Source organism: Botryllus schlosseri, chromosome 3 (assembly GCF_051294905.1).
Source record: "Botryllus schlosseri isolate E-star chromosome 3, Bs_hap1, whole genome shotgun sequence".
In the NCBI taxonomy this organism is placed as follows: domain Eukaryota; kingdom Metazoa; phylum Chordata; class Ascidiacea; order Stolidobranchia; family Styelidae; genus Botryllus; species Botryllus schlosseri.
The window spans coordinates 5959122-5972866 of NC_137238.1; the positions used below are offsets into that span (position 1 = coordinate 5959122).

Here is a 13745-nt window from a genome sequence, read left to right on the forward strand (position 1 = left end):
GGGCAGGTAGATGGGTAACGGTATTCTGCCCTGCGATCGATATGTGTGCGAATAGCTGTCTTTGACACTAATCTTGCTCAAAACACCCAGATTGGGCGATATAATCCCTAGTATAATACAATGCACATAGCTTATATCTTATATTTTGCACTCCAGTAAAATTAGCTACATCGTCAACCCCAATGTCAATAATTTTGCAATAAAATATGACATGCACGATGTCCAACATTCTCTATTTTAATTTCCAAACAACCGTAAGTGGTATAGTCCCATACATGTAGGGTAGCCGTCAGTACGAGAATATATGTGCCGTGTGCACTATGCAGATATACGATTTGGCTTATATCCCTCATCTTGCGGCAGTGCATGTCCTGGATGAAGTAGGAAACCAATCGTGAAATACGCAGTGCTTTTAAGCGAATATCTCATTTCTTCTGACTGCACGAAGGTTGTAATCGACAATTGATCTAATGTTGACACCAAATCCAAGTTTCAGAGGAGGTTTCTGAAATAAAAATGTGATTATATATTTTCAACTTAACACACACGTAATAATCCGCGGTAAAAATACTTCGGTAAAGTAGAGGAATCTCATGCGTTGTTACAAATCGTGTATTGTTAAAAACTTGATGGTCACTTGGAGTTATAAAAAAACTCATTCTCTGAGTTATTACTGAAGTTACCACGCTAATGCACATCGGGTAGGAGATACTTTGCAATCATGCTAATATGGATGCGGCTACTGCTGGCTCCATGCTTCGCACAAGGAGAATTTCGTTGCGCTGTAATCACAGCTGGGATCGGATTTTCAGTAGCTCAAACTCAAAACCAGTATAATATAAGAGTTTGGGAAAGGTTGATGCAGATAACAATCCCAGAAATAGCGGAGACATCGCACAATTTCTGAACACGCATTGAATTAACGTATTTACCAATTGACCAAAATAAAATTGAATTAGGGACCAACAAAGGTTTAATTTAAAGATTTATACATATACGCAGCATTACTCAAACAAAATTGAAGTCATAATACCGGCGTAGTTTCAGTAGGTTCGAAGGTGTATTGTCGTAGAAGATGAGCCATACTCAGTTTGATCTCCATCAGAGCGAATCGCATAGCGATGCAATTCCGTGGACCTCCGCCGAATGGTTGATAGACCATCGGGTCGATTTGGGTCATATCACTCATCCTAACGATATAGAGAAGGCTATCTAGTGTCACTGAATCGAAAGGACAAACCATAGGTAAGACATCTCACCTTTCAGGATTGAAAACCTCAGGCTCATCCCAGTATTCTGGGTCGCGCGATAGAGCGAATGTGGGTACATTTATCGAAATTCCTTTCGGTATGGTTAGACCGTTGATCGTTGTCTGGCTTTCACAAATCCTAGCATTTCTGTTAGATCAGAACCCGAGGGTGGTGGTTGCTTCTAATATGTTAAGCCTTAGGTCTACTTACCTTAAAGTGGGATTGTAGATTCTTAGCGTCTCGTTCACACACATCTCGAGCCATTTCATTTCGGCAATGGCTTCGTAATCCAATTTATCCTGATGCCAAAAAAGTTGAAATTGAAACGCGATAAAATCGATTCGTGAGATTGGCAATTACTTCCTGCGTGCTGTTACCTTTTTCGCATAGGTTTCGTCGATTTCTTCCTGGACTTTCCTTTGAACTTGAGGGTGTTGCGCCAAGTTATAGGCTAAGAAACTCAAAGTGTTGCCGGTATTCTCGAAGCCTGCCAGTATCATGAGCATTGCGTTTCCAAGGATCTCTTTCCTGTCCATGCCTGTTTGAACACTGAACAGTTGAGATGTTAGCTGTTATTCTGGAGACAAGTTCAGCCGGCTGTTAGAATATCATTTTCGAAAGACTTCTATGTATTAACGTCGTTATGTTCAATATAGTTCTTGGGGTTACTGGCTGTAAGCAAGAAAATACTATAACATGTTACTCACTTAAGAACGAGTAGTTCTTTTAGACCAGGGGTGGGCAACTTGCCCTGCGGGCCGCATGGGGACCGCAACACTGTTTTGTGCGGCCCGCGAAAGCCTCAAAAAACGTTGTAAACTATTGATAAAATGTGTACTAAAAATCAAACTACTGTTGGTACTTGATTAAACTTTTTCTTAATATATTTCAACATGATAATGATAAGTTATATTCTTGTCATAGTAAGTATATTTTTATTTTATCGATGGCGCAATAGCCCCGATCTCGCGGCGCATGCGTTTTGAAAGGTTTCTATTGCTAAACATCACAGAAACAGCAAGTGAAACGTAAATCACCTAATTTGTAGCACGAGAGTGATTTTAGATCGGCAACACGAGCAAGTTTATTACTTTTAGTGTTGTACTTAGAAAAACCGATTCGTTTGTTTCATAGATTCGTTCTTTGTTTGTGGAGTAGTACCGTATTTGCAATACAACGGCAATATTGAACTTCGGCGGGAAGTATTATATCGGCGCACTAATTAGAAACTTTACTAATTGTGCCTCCCACCTTTCTCCAATTTATTTGACTTCGCTTCTTCTTTTGATATTTCGTTATCCAGCATCAGTTGCATCAGGTCAACCCGCCGTGTCTAAACATGAAATATCGATGAGATAACACCGACACCAACGATGTAGGAGATAGGTTGTATACGAAAGTTAGATCATCCCTGATATTTGCAACTTTCTTAGGCGAGAGATATTTTTTGCTTCTGATTACGTCATTGTGTCGATATAGATCGAATGTTTTAAAATGTATCCATAAATTTTGACAATTCTATACAATGTGAACTTGATCTGGTGACTTCGATCGAATTTGGTCTCTAACGTCTTCGGCAATCGTCAGCATTCATTTTATGTATTAATATCAACTACCAGTGATGTAAGCTCCCATTGCAATCTATCATAAGACACCATATAGTACTCACCGCATATAATTGAAAAGATTATGAAGTTGTGGATACTCTAATCAATGTATCAAGCCAAAAGGAAGCCTATTCTCGCCCACAAAAGTCAGGTTCTTATAAGATAAGATGAAAATGCGATGGAACCGTAAGATTAAAGACTCAGCACGACCTATCCTCCTGTTCACGCTTTTCCAGAAGCGCCACGTCTGCTATCGTTTTACAAAAGAGTATTCGTCTTACTATCAGGATGCTCTTACTTAATAAAAATAGAAAACATCTTGAACCTGCGATTTTGAGTCGGTTCTCCGTTCATTGATCACTTGACCAGCCAGAGATGTGAAGTAGTGTAGCGGCTCCTGCCCCAGTATCGAATAATTGAAGAACTCTAACACTCTTTCGAATGGCGGCCATAGGACTACAAATGAAAATTAAATGGTTGTAGGAGAAGCCTATATACAGGGTTGGTAAACTGTCCTTATTTCTACGAATTGACCTTCTTTTGATGTCTTAAAAATTTACGTTGTCCATATTATACATATTTCTAGGGTTAGTCATTATATCTTCTTTTTGTCCATGTTTACCGAGTTCTGATGAAAACTATACGAAAGTGAGTTAGACAGACAGGCAGACTGGCAGAGTCGTGTGTTAGCCACACTCTCGAATTTAAATTTCCAGTTTTCAGAGTGTTAAACATCCCATTTACTAGTCTTTACCGACATGGTAATAATGTTACCATCCATGGTACTTGACAACGTTTGCCGGTAGAATCTTGTTTAGGCCAGGCCGTAACATCAAATTTTAGACCGAGCCTTGGCATGCTGCTATTAGAACCCCAAAACGTACAACAGAATACATGGATCCTGTGGGAATTGGCCTGACGTAATCGTTACGGGCGATAAAAATATTTTCAATTATTCGTAATCGATAGTTTGGCTGAAGTTTTTGGAAGCGCCACTAAAGTTAATGAGAGCCACCAGCAAGCAAATTCAATCAACTCTCCACTTCATAAAATTCACACTCACAGCACATCAAAATCAACGGATTGAAAAACGACATCTTGAATAGATTCTTCGTCTGTCTTGCAATTTCGGGTTCCTTTTCCGTGTCGTCTTGCGAATTAACATCGGTGCTGAATGCGGCAGAGCATATGATGTCTAGAGACAGTCGCGAAAATATCCTGCATAGAAGTAAATATCGCAATAAATACCCTATATTCAACTGCAACTTTTATTAGACGTTAGGTACAGACACACCGACACTGTTGTCATTTAATATCCATGGTGTTTCGACATCAGAGATCAAAAAACACAAATAATGTCTTCAATTATTACTAGTTGCCGACTCACAGCACGGCCCAATTTTTTCTAGGCTTTTCTACGACAACGATTACACGGATCAGCCTATAATTTTACCACCTTTTGCAGAGATTGTGAGGTCGAACTTCTTAGAAATGCCCCGTACAGTAGTATGGGGCATGGGTGGTGAAAGAAGTCGAAAACTCGTAAATCGTTATCGTTCAGGAGTAACATGGCCAATGATCATGGATATAGACTCAACAACCAGAAAACCAACAACAAGTACGTACGTTTTGGAATTGAAGATTCCATCATTCGCTGCAATCTTCCTATCTAAAGCAGACGCGGCATTCTGCGCGCATCTGTCGAAAATGTAAATCATCTGCTTTAGTTTGGCTGTTGAAAATGTAGGAGTCAAAGACGATCTGATACGCTTCCACTGACTTCCTTCGACTGACGTCAATGCCAGTTTCATCTCTTCCCCGTTAATCTTCGCAAGTGCTCTCTGATAACGAAGAATTTCAGGCATATTTCTCTTGTCGGTAGCCTTTACTCGCGGGTCCTTGCCGGGACTAACACGAGGCAGAAAACAAATTTAAGCAACCATCTACCGCTATGTACACATTGTTACAGCATACACAAGGCATGTCACACAATAAATGCCGCAGGTCAATACTGGGGATTGTGCGCTGTGTCACGAGGATAATAACGGAATAGCCGCATTCCCGCAATGTTAGTTGCCACAGACTGTTTGGCTTTCTGTCATTGTTTGTAAATAGCAATCAAGATGTAATATTGCTTTGCAGTAAGAGACGATTCCTCCCAGGTCAAAGCATATATAACGAAAATCATTTGCTAAGCAAGTGCCGTTTGAATCGTAACCGTACTCCCAGGCAAGCCTCTAATGGCATGGCCTCCATAGACGTACCTTGACAAAGTTTGGTGTGCTATGGGAATTTCCCTATTCCACACCAACGTCACTCGTTCCATACCATACCAAAAATCTTGATTATCATATCTGATACTTTTCAATACTTTAGAAGTTGCTCACAACCCGAGATACAATTGTAACTTTAATCTCTGTCCCATACCCGTGAATTCCCATTCCATACCATACTTCCTTTTTTTCAAATTCCATACTATGTCCTGGGGACTTGCATAAACCATACTGGATTTTCAAATTGCTCAACTAGAACTGGAACTAGAACTACAACTACTCACTTATCAAATCTCGCATATGGAACCAGAACCAGAACTATAAAGACTTCTACAATTCCGCAACCAACTAACTAAAATACAACTGACCAGATTCAATTCCGATGCAACCTTTTAAATTTTATCGTATCGGAGTCGAAATGGCATTTCCCATGAACATCAGTACAAGTTTCAAACCGCAATGGTTTCGACTCCCAAAATGGCGGCAAGAACATCACACAACATATCATCGGTATCACGATTCATGCCAAACGACCACACGTGTTTTCAATTCTTATTTTATTGCGTAACTGAGACTAGAACTTAAACTACTCAATTTTCAAAATACACAGCTAGAAACAGAACAAATCAAAATCCAGTCTTTATAGTTGACCGTCAACAAACTAGGTTGGTAGTTCGTTATTATTTCAATTGGATCTGAACCTCCTCTTGCAAGTTAACGAAAAGAATCCGAATGCGCAATTCATATCAAGTGAACATGAACATAAATGTGGCTATACATTACCTGTCGCACTGAAAAAGACTGGAATTCCTTGATATATATTTGTCTCAGCATTTGCGGATCATGTATGGTGATGCTCGGTGTTAAAAATGAGTACGCGCTGAAATACGGATTGATCTCCTGTGAAGCTAGACGAATTTAGTAGCAAAATAAGATTGCGGGAAGAGGTAACAATCAGAGTTTATGTAAAAACCAGTCATTCTTCAATCGTATACGTAAGATTTGTACAAGAACAATGAGCATTTGATAATTATGCAAGTTACTCACTGTAACATCTCAATTGAATATTGTCATGACTATTGATTGATGTGTAACTTTCGATAAAATCCATCGTAGTTACATGTTGCATTGTAGTGAAACACTACGTTGTTATGTAAGGCCTTAATTATATTTACCCCCATATTGGTCCATGCTTCTTCTTCATTTCATTATCATACGTAAAGGCCTTTTAAATGAAAAGAAATAATTGTAGAAATAAGGCAATGCAGCGTAAAGTAGGCATTTAATTCATTTCTACACAATACACTTCAATAAAATATCCTCACAGTGCATTTATTACAAACCATATGTATACAAGTTTAAGAACACTTACGTCTTTACCAAAAAGGCGACCCATGTGACCAAGTTGGAACAGAGTCGGCGGGTCGTGAGGTACATTGAGGTCTTTCAGAAACTGCCATTTCCGATGAACATAGTACCTGGACATGAAATACAGGCTTTCAGAATAATGGCGAATGTGATCTACGTGTTGGGAAAGGATCTTCTCGTAATATGGCTATGATTTTCATGACCCTGGTAATCTGACTTACAGTATGGCATAATCCAAGGGTGGGCAATTATTTTTCCTCGCCAGACAAATGTGAAGCGAAAAATACGTTGGCGGCCCGAGACAAAGCTTGAACTATAATCTGCGGCATACAGTTTTATTTCTAAATTGAAAGCAGTGAATTATATCGTTAACACGTGCGGCAAAATGGACCTGTTAATATTAAGCTACGTCCCGAGCTATGTGTGACTTGGCCAAATAGCTTTTTCGCTTAATTCCGAAAATATATTCCGACTATTTCGTCCATGCAGTTGATACGACAATTCATCATACAAGGGATGTCAATATGTCCTAAAGCTACACTGAACTTTACAAATGTCAAAGTTTAAATGTAATTATTTTCTTAAATATGTTGCCTAGAATAGGGAGTGGTAAAACATAACCGCTTGAGTCTGTAGTACAAGCAGGTAAACATAATTTAGTACTCGAAAAAAGTCGAAGCACTTCTTTTCTGGTTATATCAGTATCATATGCATGTAACATGTAACCGCACTTCCTTATAAGGCGGGTCATATTACTCGCACAAGTCGACGGCAATTAAATAAACAGCAATCATGAAAACAACAGCATCCTGATAACGTGATTCAGGTATGACAATTCATTACACATCCTAATGATATTGATCGAAAGTGATTTCCATAATAATCAATCAGATAACTCACTGAATTTACATTACTATTCATGTACTGTTCAGTAACATAGTAGAGCGTAATCTAATCTAGTGAAATGCTATTAGAACAGGGGTCGGCAGCCCCGGGCGCGCGTGCAAATTGTGGCACGCGAGAGAGAGTACCTAATCTGAACGCCAATCCGACCTAAATATACACAACAACACAACACAGTCTAATGCAAAATACGGTAATAAGTTCTTACCATATTAGAGCAATAAAGCTAATCATCAGAATCCAGGACTCCGGAGCTATCATATTTATGAACGCCCACAGCTTCCTATGTACTGCGATTAGGGGTGAAATTGTAAAAAAAACGAATTGATTTATTGTAGCACCGATGGACACAGAGCCGGCGGCCGAAGTGCGTATGATAACGAATGGTGACAACGCGACAGACGGCTGTCAGAACATCAACTTTCGTAACAACGACATGCCGCATTTTTTAATCTGTTGCCAGAGATGGGCCTATTGCAGATTTTAGGAATCCAAATCCGTCCTGATCCGGCAGTAAAATAGTATATTCCATGGTTCGACACATGTGAACCACAAATCCTACTATTCCTTTAGTGCTATTTCGTCTAAATATAACCTGAAAGACAGATATGAATATAAATCAACAAATTCATCTTGAAAATGTCTCACGGCGTTCATTTCTACTACATTTCAAATCAATTTCGTAAAGCGTATTGAACCGAACTGCATATAGTAGCTAAGCAGTGTCAAATGAGCTAATATAACTGTCATAATAGCGAAAACCATGTTGGTTGCTTCGCGAAGATAAGTAACTCAGGCAAAACTGGAACAATATTAGAAGTTACTACTGTACAAACACAAGTAAGCCAAGCATAATCCTATTGAAGAACACAAGCAAATTTACACGAATGGCAGTCACAGGCTCACAGCATAGCAACTTGTATCTTAATTGTAGACGAATATAGCGATGTTGACACATCCATTTAAGAGCGCGTGTACCGCCATGACTCGACAAATATCGCATAAACATAACCTGTGCAAGAAATATCGTGATACGCGATTGTTTCAACGCCGCAGGCCCGAATTTAAATTTTTCGAGCGAGGGTGGCAAGACGATTGACTGATGGTTGTCCTCACGCGAATGCGCAGCCGCCGCTCCGTTAGTGTCGGGTTGTAACACTGCATTTATTGCGTTTATTGAGCGTTGGGAAATGATCGTAAAGCACAACGCTTCTAACTATATCTCTTCGCTAGCCACGGCGCTTCGACATGGTGGCCGATATTCACATTGTTCAGTTCAGCTTAATGGTAGTTCCGTCAGATCTGACACCTCAAGAACTGCGATGCAACGATCATGTAGGAAGGAAACGAACTGGCTTGAAGAAATCATTTAATACAACTCCAACCCTGGCCTGCAAATGTATTTAATACATGTAGTGCAACCTATAGGATTCTCTCTCGACTCACAGCAAGCGTTAATATCAAAGCAGATCGCGAACAGCGTGATTAAGTATCTTTAATCCACCATGAACTGCTTTCTACTCTGTGGCAGCACCTGGCATAATGTTCCCTGCCAAGCCAGTATATTCATGGAACAAATAGCGAATCCACAACTGATTTTGCACAAGCATATCATAAACACAATGTCTTTAGGCATCAACTGGCTACTAGTACTACGTCCGCGCCTTTCAACGATAGCCTACGAATAAAGTTAAACAGAGAACGTCTTTAAAGCGACAGTACAGACGTCGTCGCATTATGAACCAAAGTAGCGACAGCGATGATTTTGATTCGGTATCGTAATTTAGGTGACAAGCGACGGCACCAACACTCATAACTCACCGACCGCAGTATCTTGATAGGTTTCACGCATTAGCTGTTTCAACCTCGTCTATTGGATGTTTCTCACAATGTACTAAAGGACCTGAGCTGCTTTATTTAACTATGTCGTCGATTCCCAGGGCAAGTTAATGCACAAATACAATGTATTTAATATAAATAGGATTGCAGTAACAACGCCTTATCAAATATCCACACGACAGCAATAAACCAGAAGGCATCAAGACGACAGTGAACGATACAGCACTACTATGAGAATAACGACTAGTCGTTGCACAGCGATTTCTTCATGTTATGACTTATTGCGTCATTTCCGTGCTTCTGCAAATGCTACGAGCCAACCTATACAGCCAGCAATGATCAATGATCACAGCTTTTGCACCGAATGCCGAAGCTGCGTCAGTCTACCTCAAACAGCGGTAAATTCCGCGAGCATGTACGACATGAATTTCATATCTAAACGAATCGGAAAATATCCTGCCGGCGTTCGACGAATTAGCGAATACATTTTGTGTACTCAGTATAGCGGTAAGTCTTATATTGACGTAATTCTACCGTACATCAATTGCCATACGATGTCTTGGAATTGTCAACTCTCAAGAAATGAACGCCCGATTAGATTTTCGTGATATCTCGTTTATGTTTGCCTTGATAATTATAGATAAGACGTGTTACGCGATTAAAACTCTTGTATTTGCGTAAAATATTCCTGGGTTTTGCTAAAAGAATATATGGAACAGGAAGGGACGTTATGTATTTTTGTCCTTGCTTTTTTCGCAGCATATATACCATCTCATGATAGACATACACCTAGGGTTGCATTTAAAACAACATTCAATTGAAAACAAAAATGTTTAAAACATGGCCCTTGTTTAAAACATGTTTTTTATTGTACCTTTTTCGTTTTTTTCAAGCCATTTCGTGAAAAACGTTGAAGTGTGACGTCATAGTGGACTGACATTGACAATTGAAAATATTGGGTAAATATAGCTCCGTTGACGAAATCTGTTTCCAATCCCTGTCATGTACGGACCAAAAATATGTTAGGTCTACATCGTCATGTAGCATTTTGACGGTCTGCGGTCATCATCATCGGAACATTCATTCTGTACCAATGATCGATATTCACGTACTGTAGCTTAGAGAGTAGCGTGGATTAGGATTAGGATTTGGGAAAACTGGATTTGTAAAATTTTGGCGGATTTGGATTGGATTTGGATATGAGTTATTTTTATGAATGGATTTGGATTGGATTAGGACATGGAAATTTAATCTCTGTGGTTAAACCGACTATTTCACGGATTCCAGCCATCCCATATCATATACGGCGGCTATATCGGGTGGTTATCATCCGTAGGCTCATACAACATGTCCTTTTGGAAAGTATTCACACAATTCTGGCATAATTATTCAACTTGACAAAAAAACACATTTTAAACAAAAGGCTTTTGTTTATTGTTGTGGTTGTTTAAAACATGTTTAACCTTAGAATGCATAACAGGGGTCAAAATGACCCAGACAGTGTTATTCATTGTAACTGCTAAACACATATTGCGAATTGAATCCTGAAATTTCTTGACTTTGTTCGTCTTTTATACTTATACATGATGAGAAAAAATTTGTTCTGAAAAATTTTACATTTGACAAGAAAAATGCTTATTTCATTGAGTACCCCGAGAATGCATAACAGGGGTCATTTTGACCCGCAGCAAATTGAAATAGAAAAGGACCCGAAAATGAGGCCTGAGATCATCAGATTTTATGAACAGACAAAGATTTGTGTTTACTTGATTGACCAAATGGTTCAAACATATACTTGCAAACGAAAATCCTGTCGATGGCCTGTAGTTCTCTTTTACAATCTGCTCAACATCGCAGCTCTAAATGCTTTTACCATATTCAGACAAGTATGACCTGATTATATGAATGGACAAGGTTCAAAGCAATGAGTTTTGATCGATATCTTGCTGCCTCATTTTGCTCCACATCATGACAAGATAGACAATGCAACACCACAGAGCCACAGGAGAGGCTAGATGAGATGTGGCATAGCTTTTCGAAGTCTATCCACGCAATCAACAAACACGTTGCAGAATAGGAAGTGGTGTTCCTTACTAGGGATGGTGTGATTTGTGGTGAGGTTCACGTTCGCGTTCTGTGTTTGAACCCCCGAAATTTAGAGGTTCACGTCCACAAACGAACCTTGATAAGTTCTGCACTGTGAACCTTTTTGATAGGTTTTGCAATGTGAACCTTTTTGATTGATTACAATTTTCACTTCCTTCTTTGTATGAAATTTATTGCATTTCATCTGCGGGCCACTCTATGCAGGGCGTTGTCGCAGCTTAAAAACAAATCAACACCAAATGCGCATGTACCGTGAAAATCTCAAATACTTTTACTTGCTTTGTTACAAAAGTTTGCTCGAAATATCCTACTTGCCGTTTGTGAATATGTAGTGATTCTCTGCTAGGAGCTTGACTTGCAATCATAAAACATCAAGATCCAAATACGCTACATATAGGTAGCCACTCCTTATGTCCAGGCGCAAGGGATAAGAAAGTTGCGAAATGTTGCTCCAGATGTTGCAGGCCGATGTGCCAAGAATACAGCGTGGCCATGATCATAGGCAACAAATGCAATGAATGAATCAGGGTGTTCTTTGTAGTGTGAACTGTTCTGGACTTTTATTTCATTTTATCACGACTTCTTTACACTGTTTTTCGTCGGTTTTCACATTAAAATACAGCAGAAACTCTAGACATGTCATCATTACGCCACTGAAAGATCTGAGGAACGAACAAAAAGAAAAATTTTCAATGTCTTTGTAATGCAATTGCACGTAATAGCAATACGGGTCAAAATGACCCCTGTTATGCAGTAGCGTAAGTTTTTTCGTGTATGCATTCTAGGGTTAAACATGTTTAAGCAACGTGTTTTAAATAACCATTTGTTTTAATGCAACCCTATACATACACCCGATCTGTGCATATGAATACTACGAGTGTGTGCATGTGCATATGCTGCTGGACAAGGAAGGTGAAGATATAGCCTTATTCGGCTTTCTAAGTCTAGCACCACCCCTCCAAGCTATCCCGGTATTGCTGAGCGCCAAGCGAGGGAGTCATGGATACCAGTTTTACGAATCAGGTTTTGATCTTACCCGGCCTGGGATTGAATCCACGACCTATCGATCAAGAAGCCGGACGCTTCACCATTACGCTACTTTGTGAGGTCTTAACTAGTGTTCCATGAACGCTATGCGTTCAATGAGCCAGTCTCAGGGGTTCCGTGGAAGTCAAGACACGCACTCAATTCATACATATGATTAGTGGTGATACGCCTGCCTCGACTATCATTGTTACAGGCAATGAAGCCCGACCACTTGTCAAGTTGCGACTGTTGTGGTGGGTTCAATATCGAAACCAGGACGCTCTGAAATACTAACTCCAATTCTACCTTCAATATTTATCAGGTCATTTGTGACTATGTGATAGTTATCACGCTGTTGCGTTTCAACCTAACAATAGGGTTACCATATTTTGGGAATCTGAAAAGGGGACACTTTTTCAAAATTTTCAGACTTACAATACCGGAGCAAAATCCGGAAAAATTGGTAAATTTATTCCAAGTTTGTAGTTGGTTGACTAAAAAATAAAAATAAAAAAGGTCATCTTTTCGACTCAACTCGACTCGACACGTTGTATGACATTCTCCGTTGGTTGACTATGAATTAAAAGAAGGTCTTATGTGTGGCTCAGCTTCCAAAAGACCCGCCGGACAGTTACTTGAATACTGATATCCTATATCTCAGTCCAATTGTTACATATACTAAACCAAAACTTTCCAAAAAGACGACCAATTCTCAAAAAATAGAACATTTAGGCGTCCTACCAGGACACTTTAAAAAAGTCAAAAAGAGGACAAATCCTCTTAAAAGAGGACGTATGGCAACCCTACCTAAAAAGATGATGACACTTTCCAAGGTCAAGCCTCTCATTTAACGGGTGAAAATGATGTCCCGGCTCCGATTTAGCTGTGATAAGGTCCGGGTTGTCTAACTCAGGACTTGCAAAATTCGGGGTCTCAACGAGTAAATCAATTTCACACGAATTACATTAACTATGTCCAGTCCATTGAACAGTCAATTCGAATAATTTCATTGTGAGCTTGTCAGGTATTAATATGCAATAGCGAAATGCGGTCATGGATATAGATTGTTTCAACATTACTATATTGTTGTGCTATATCCTCACTGCACATTGCTACAGTCAGGCGACATTTAATTTCAGAATGTCGCTATCAAACGAAGGAATTTTCGCGGTCGAAGGAATTCGCAGTGCAGGTTTTAGTATGCGCTGTACAACCGACTCGGGCGACTGGATAATTGTGATGGTCTAGTTAGGCTAATTAGAGGTAAATGCCGGCAATCTGGTTTTTATTTAATTTGTGAAATGTTTCTTTGTTCTAATTCAAACCTAATTAGTGAAATGTTTATATGCTCTAATTTTGTTTCAAATCTAATT

General features: G+C 39.5%; 1 protein-coding gene across 9 annotated transcripts; it reads right to left on the reverse strand.

Moving 5' to 3' along the window:
- Positions 1-127: 127 nt before the first annotated feature.
- On the reverse strand, positions 128-9105 carry LOC145435675 (cytochrome P450 3A29-like). 9 transcript variants are annotated; one of them, XM_080312966.1, is made up of 13 exons: positions 7610-9105; positions 6503-6608; positions 6306-6355; positions 5914-6010; positions 4484-4698; positions 3921-4075; positions 3183-3313; positions 2502-2583; positions 1628-1788; positions 1461-1549; positions 1260-1397; positions 1034-1190; positions 128-505 (listed from the first exon to the last, which is right to left on the reverse strand). In XM_080312966.1, the coding sequence occupies exons 1-13, from the start codon at positions 7660-7662 to the stop codon at positions 413-415; spliced, it is 1527 nt and encodes a 508-aa protein (XP_080169092.1). In that variant the 5' UTR covers positions 7663-9105; the 3' UTR covers positions 128-412. The 9 variants fall into 9 exon arrangements, with proteins under 9 accessions (XP_080169092.1, XP_080169093.1, XP_080169095.1 ...); XM_080312967.1 differs by lacking the exon at positions 6306-6355 and having other exon boundaries at positions 7610-9102; XM_080312969.1 differs by having other exon boundaries at positions 5914-6038; positions 6306-6608; positions 7610-7653.
- Positions 9106-13745: the final 4640 nt, after the last annotated feature.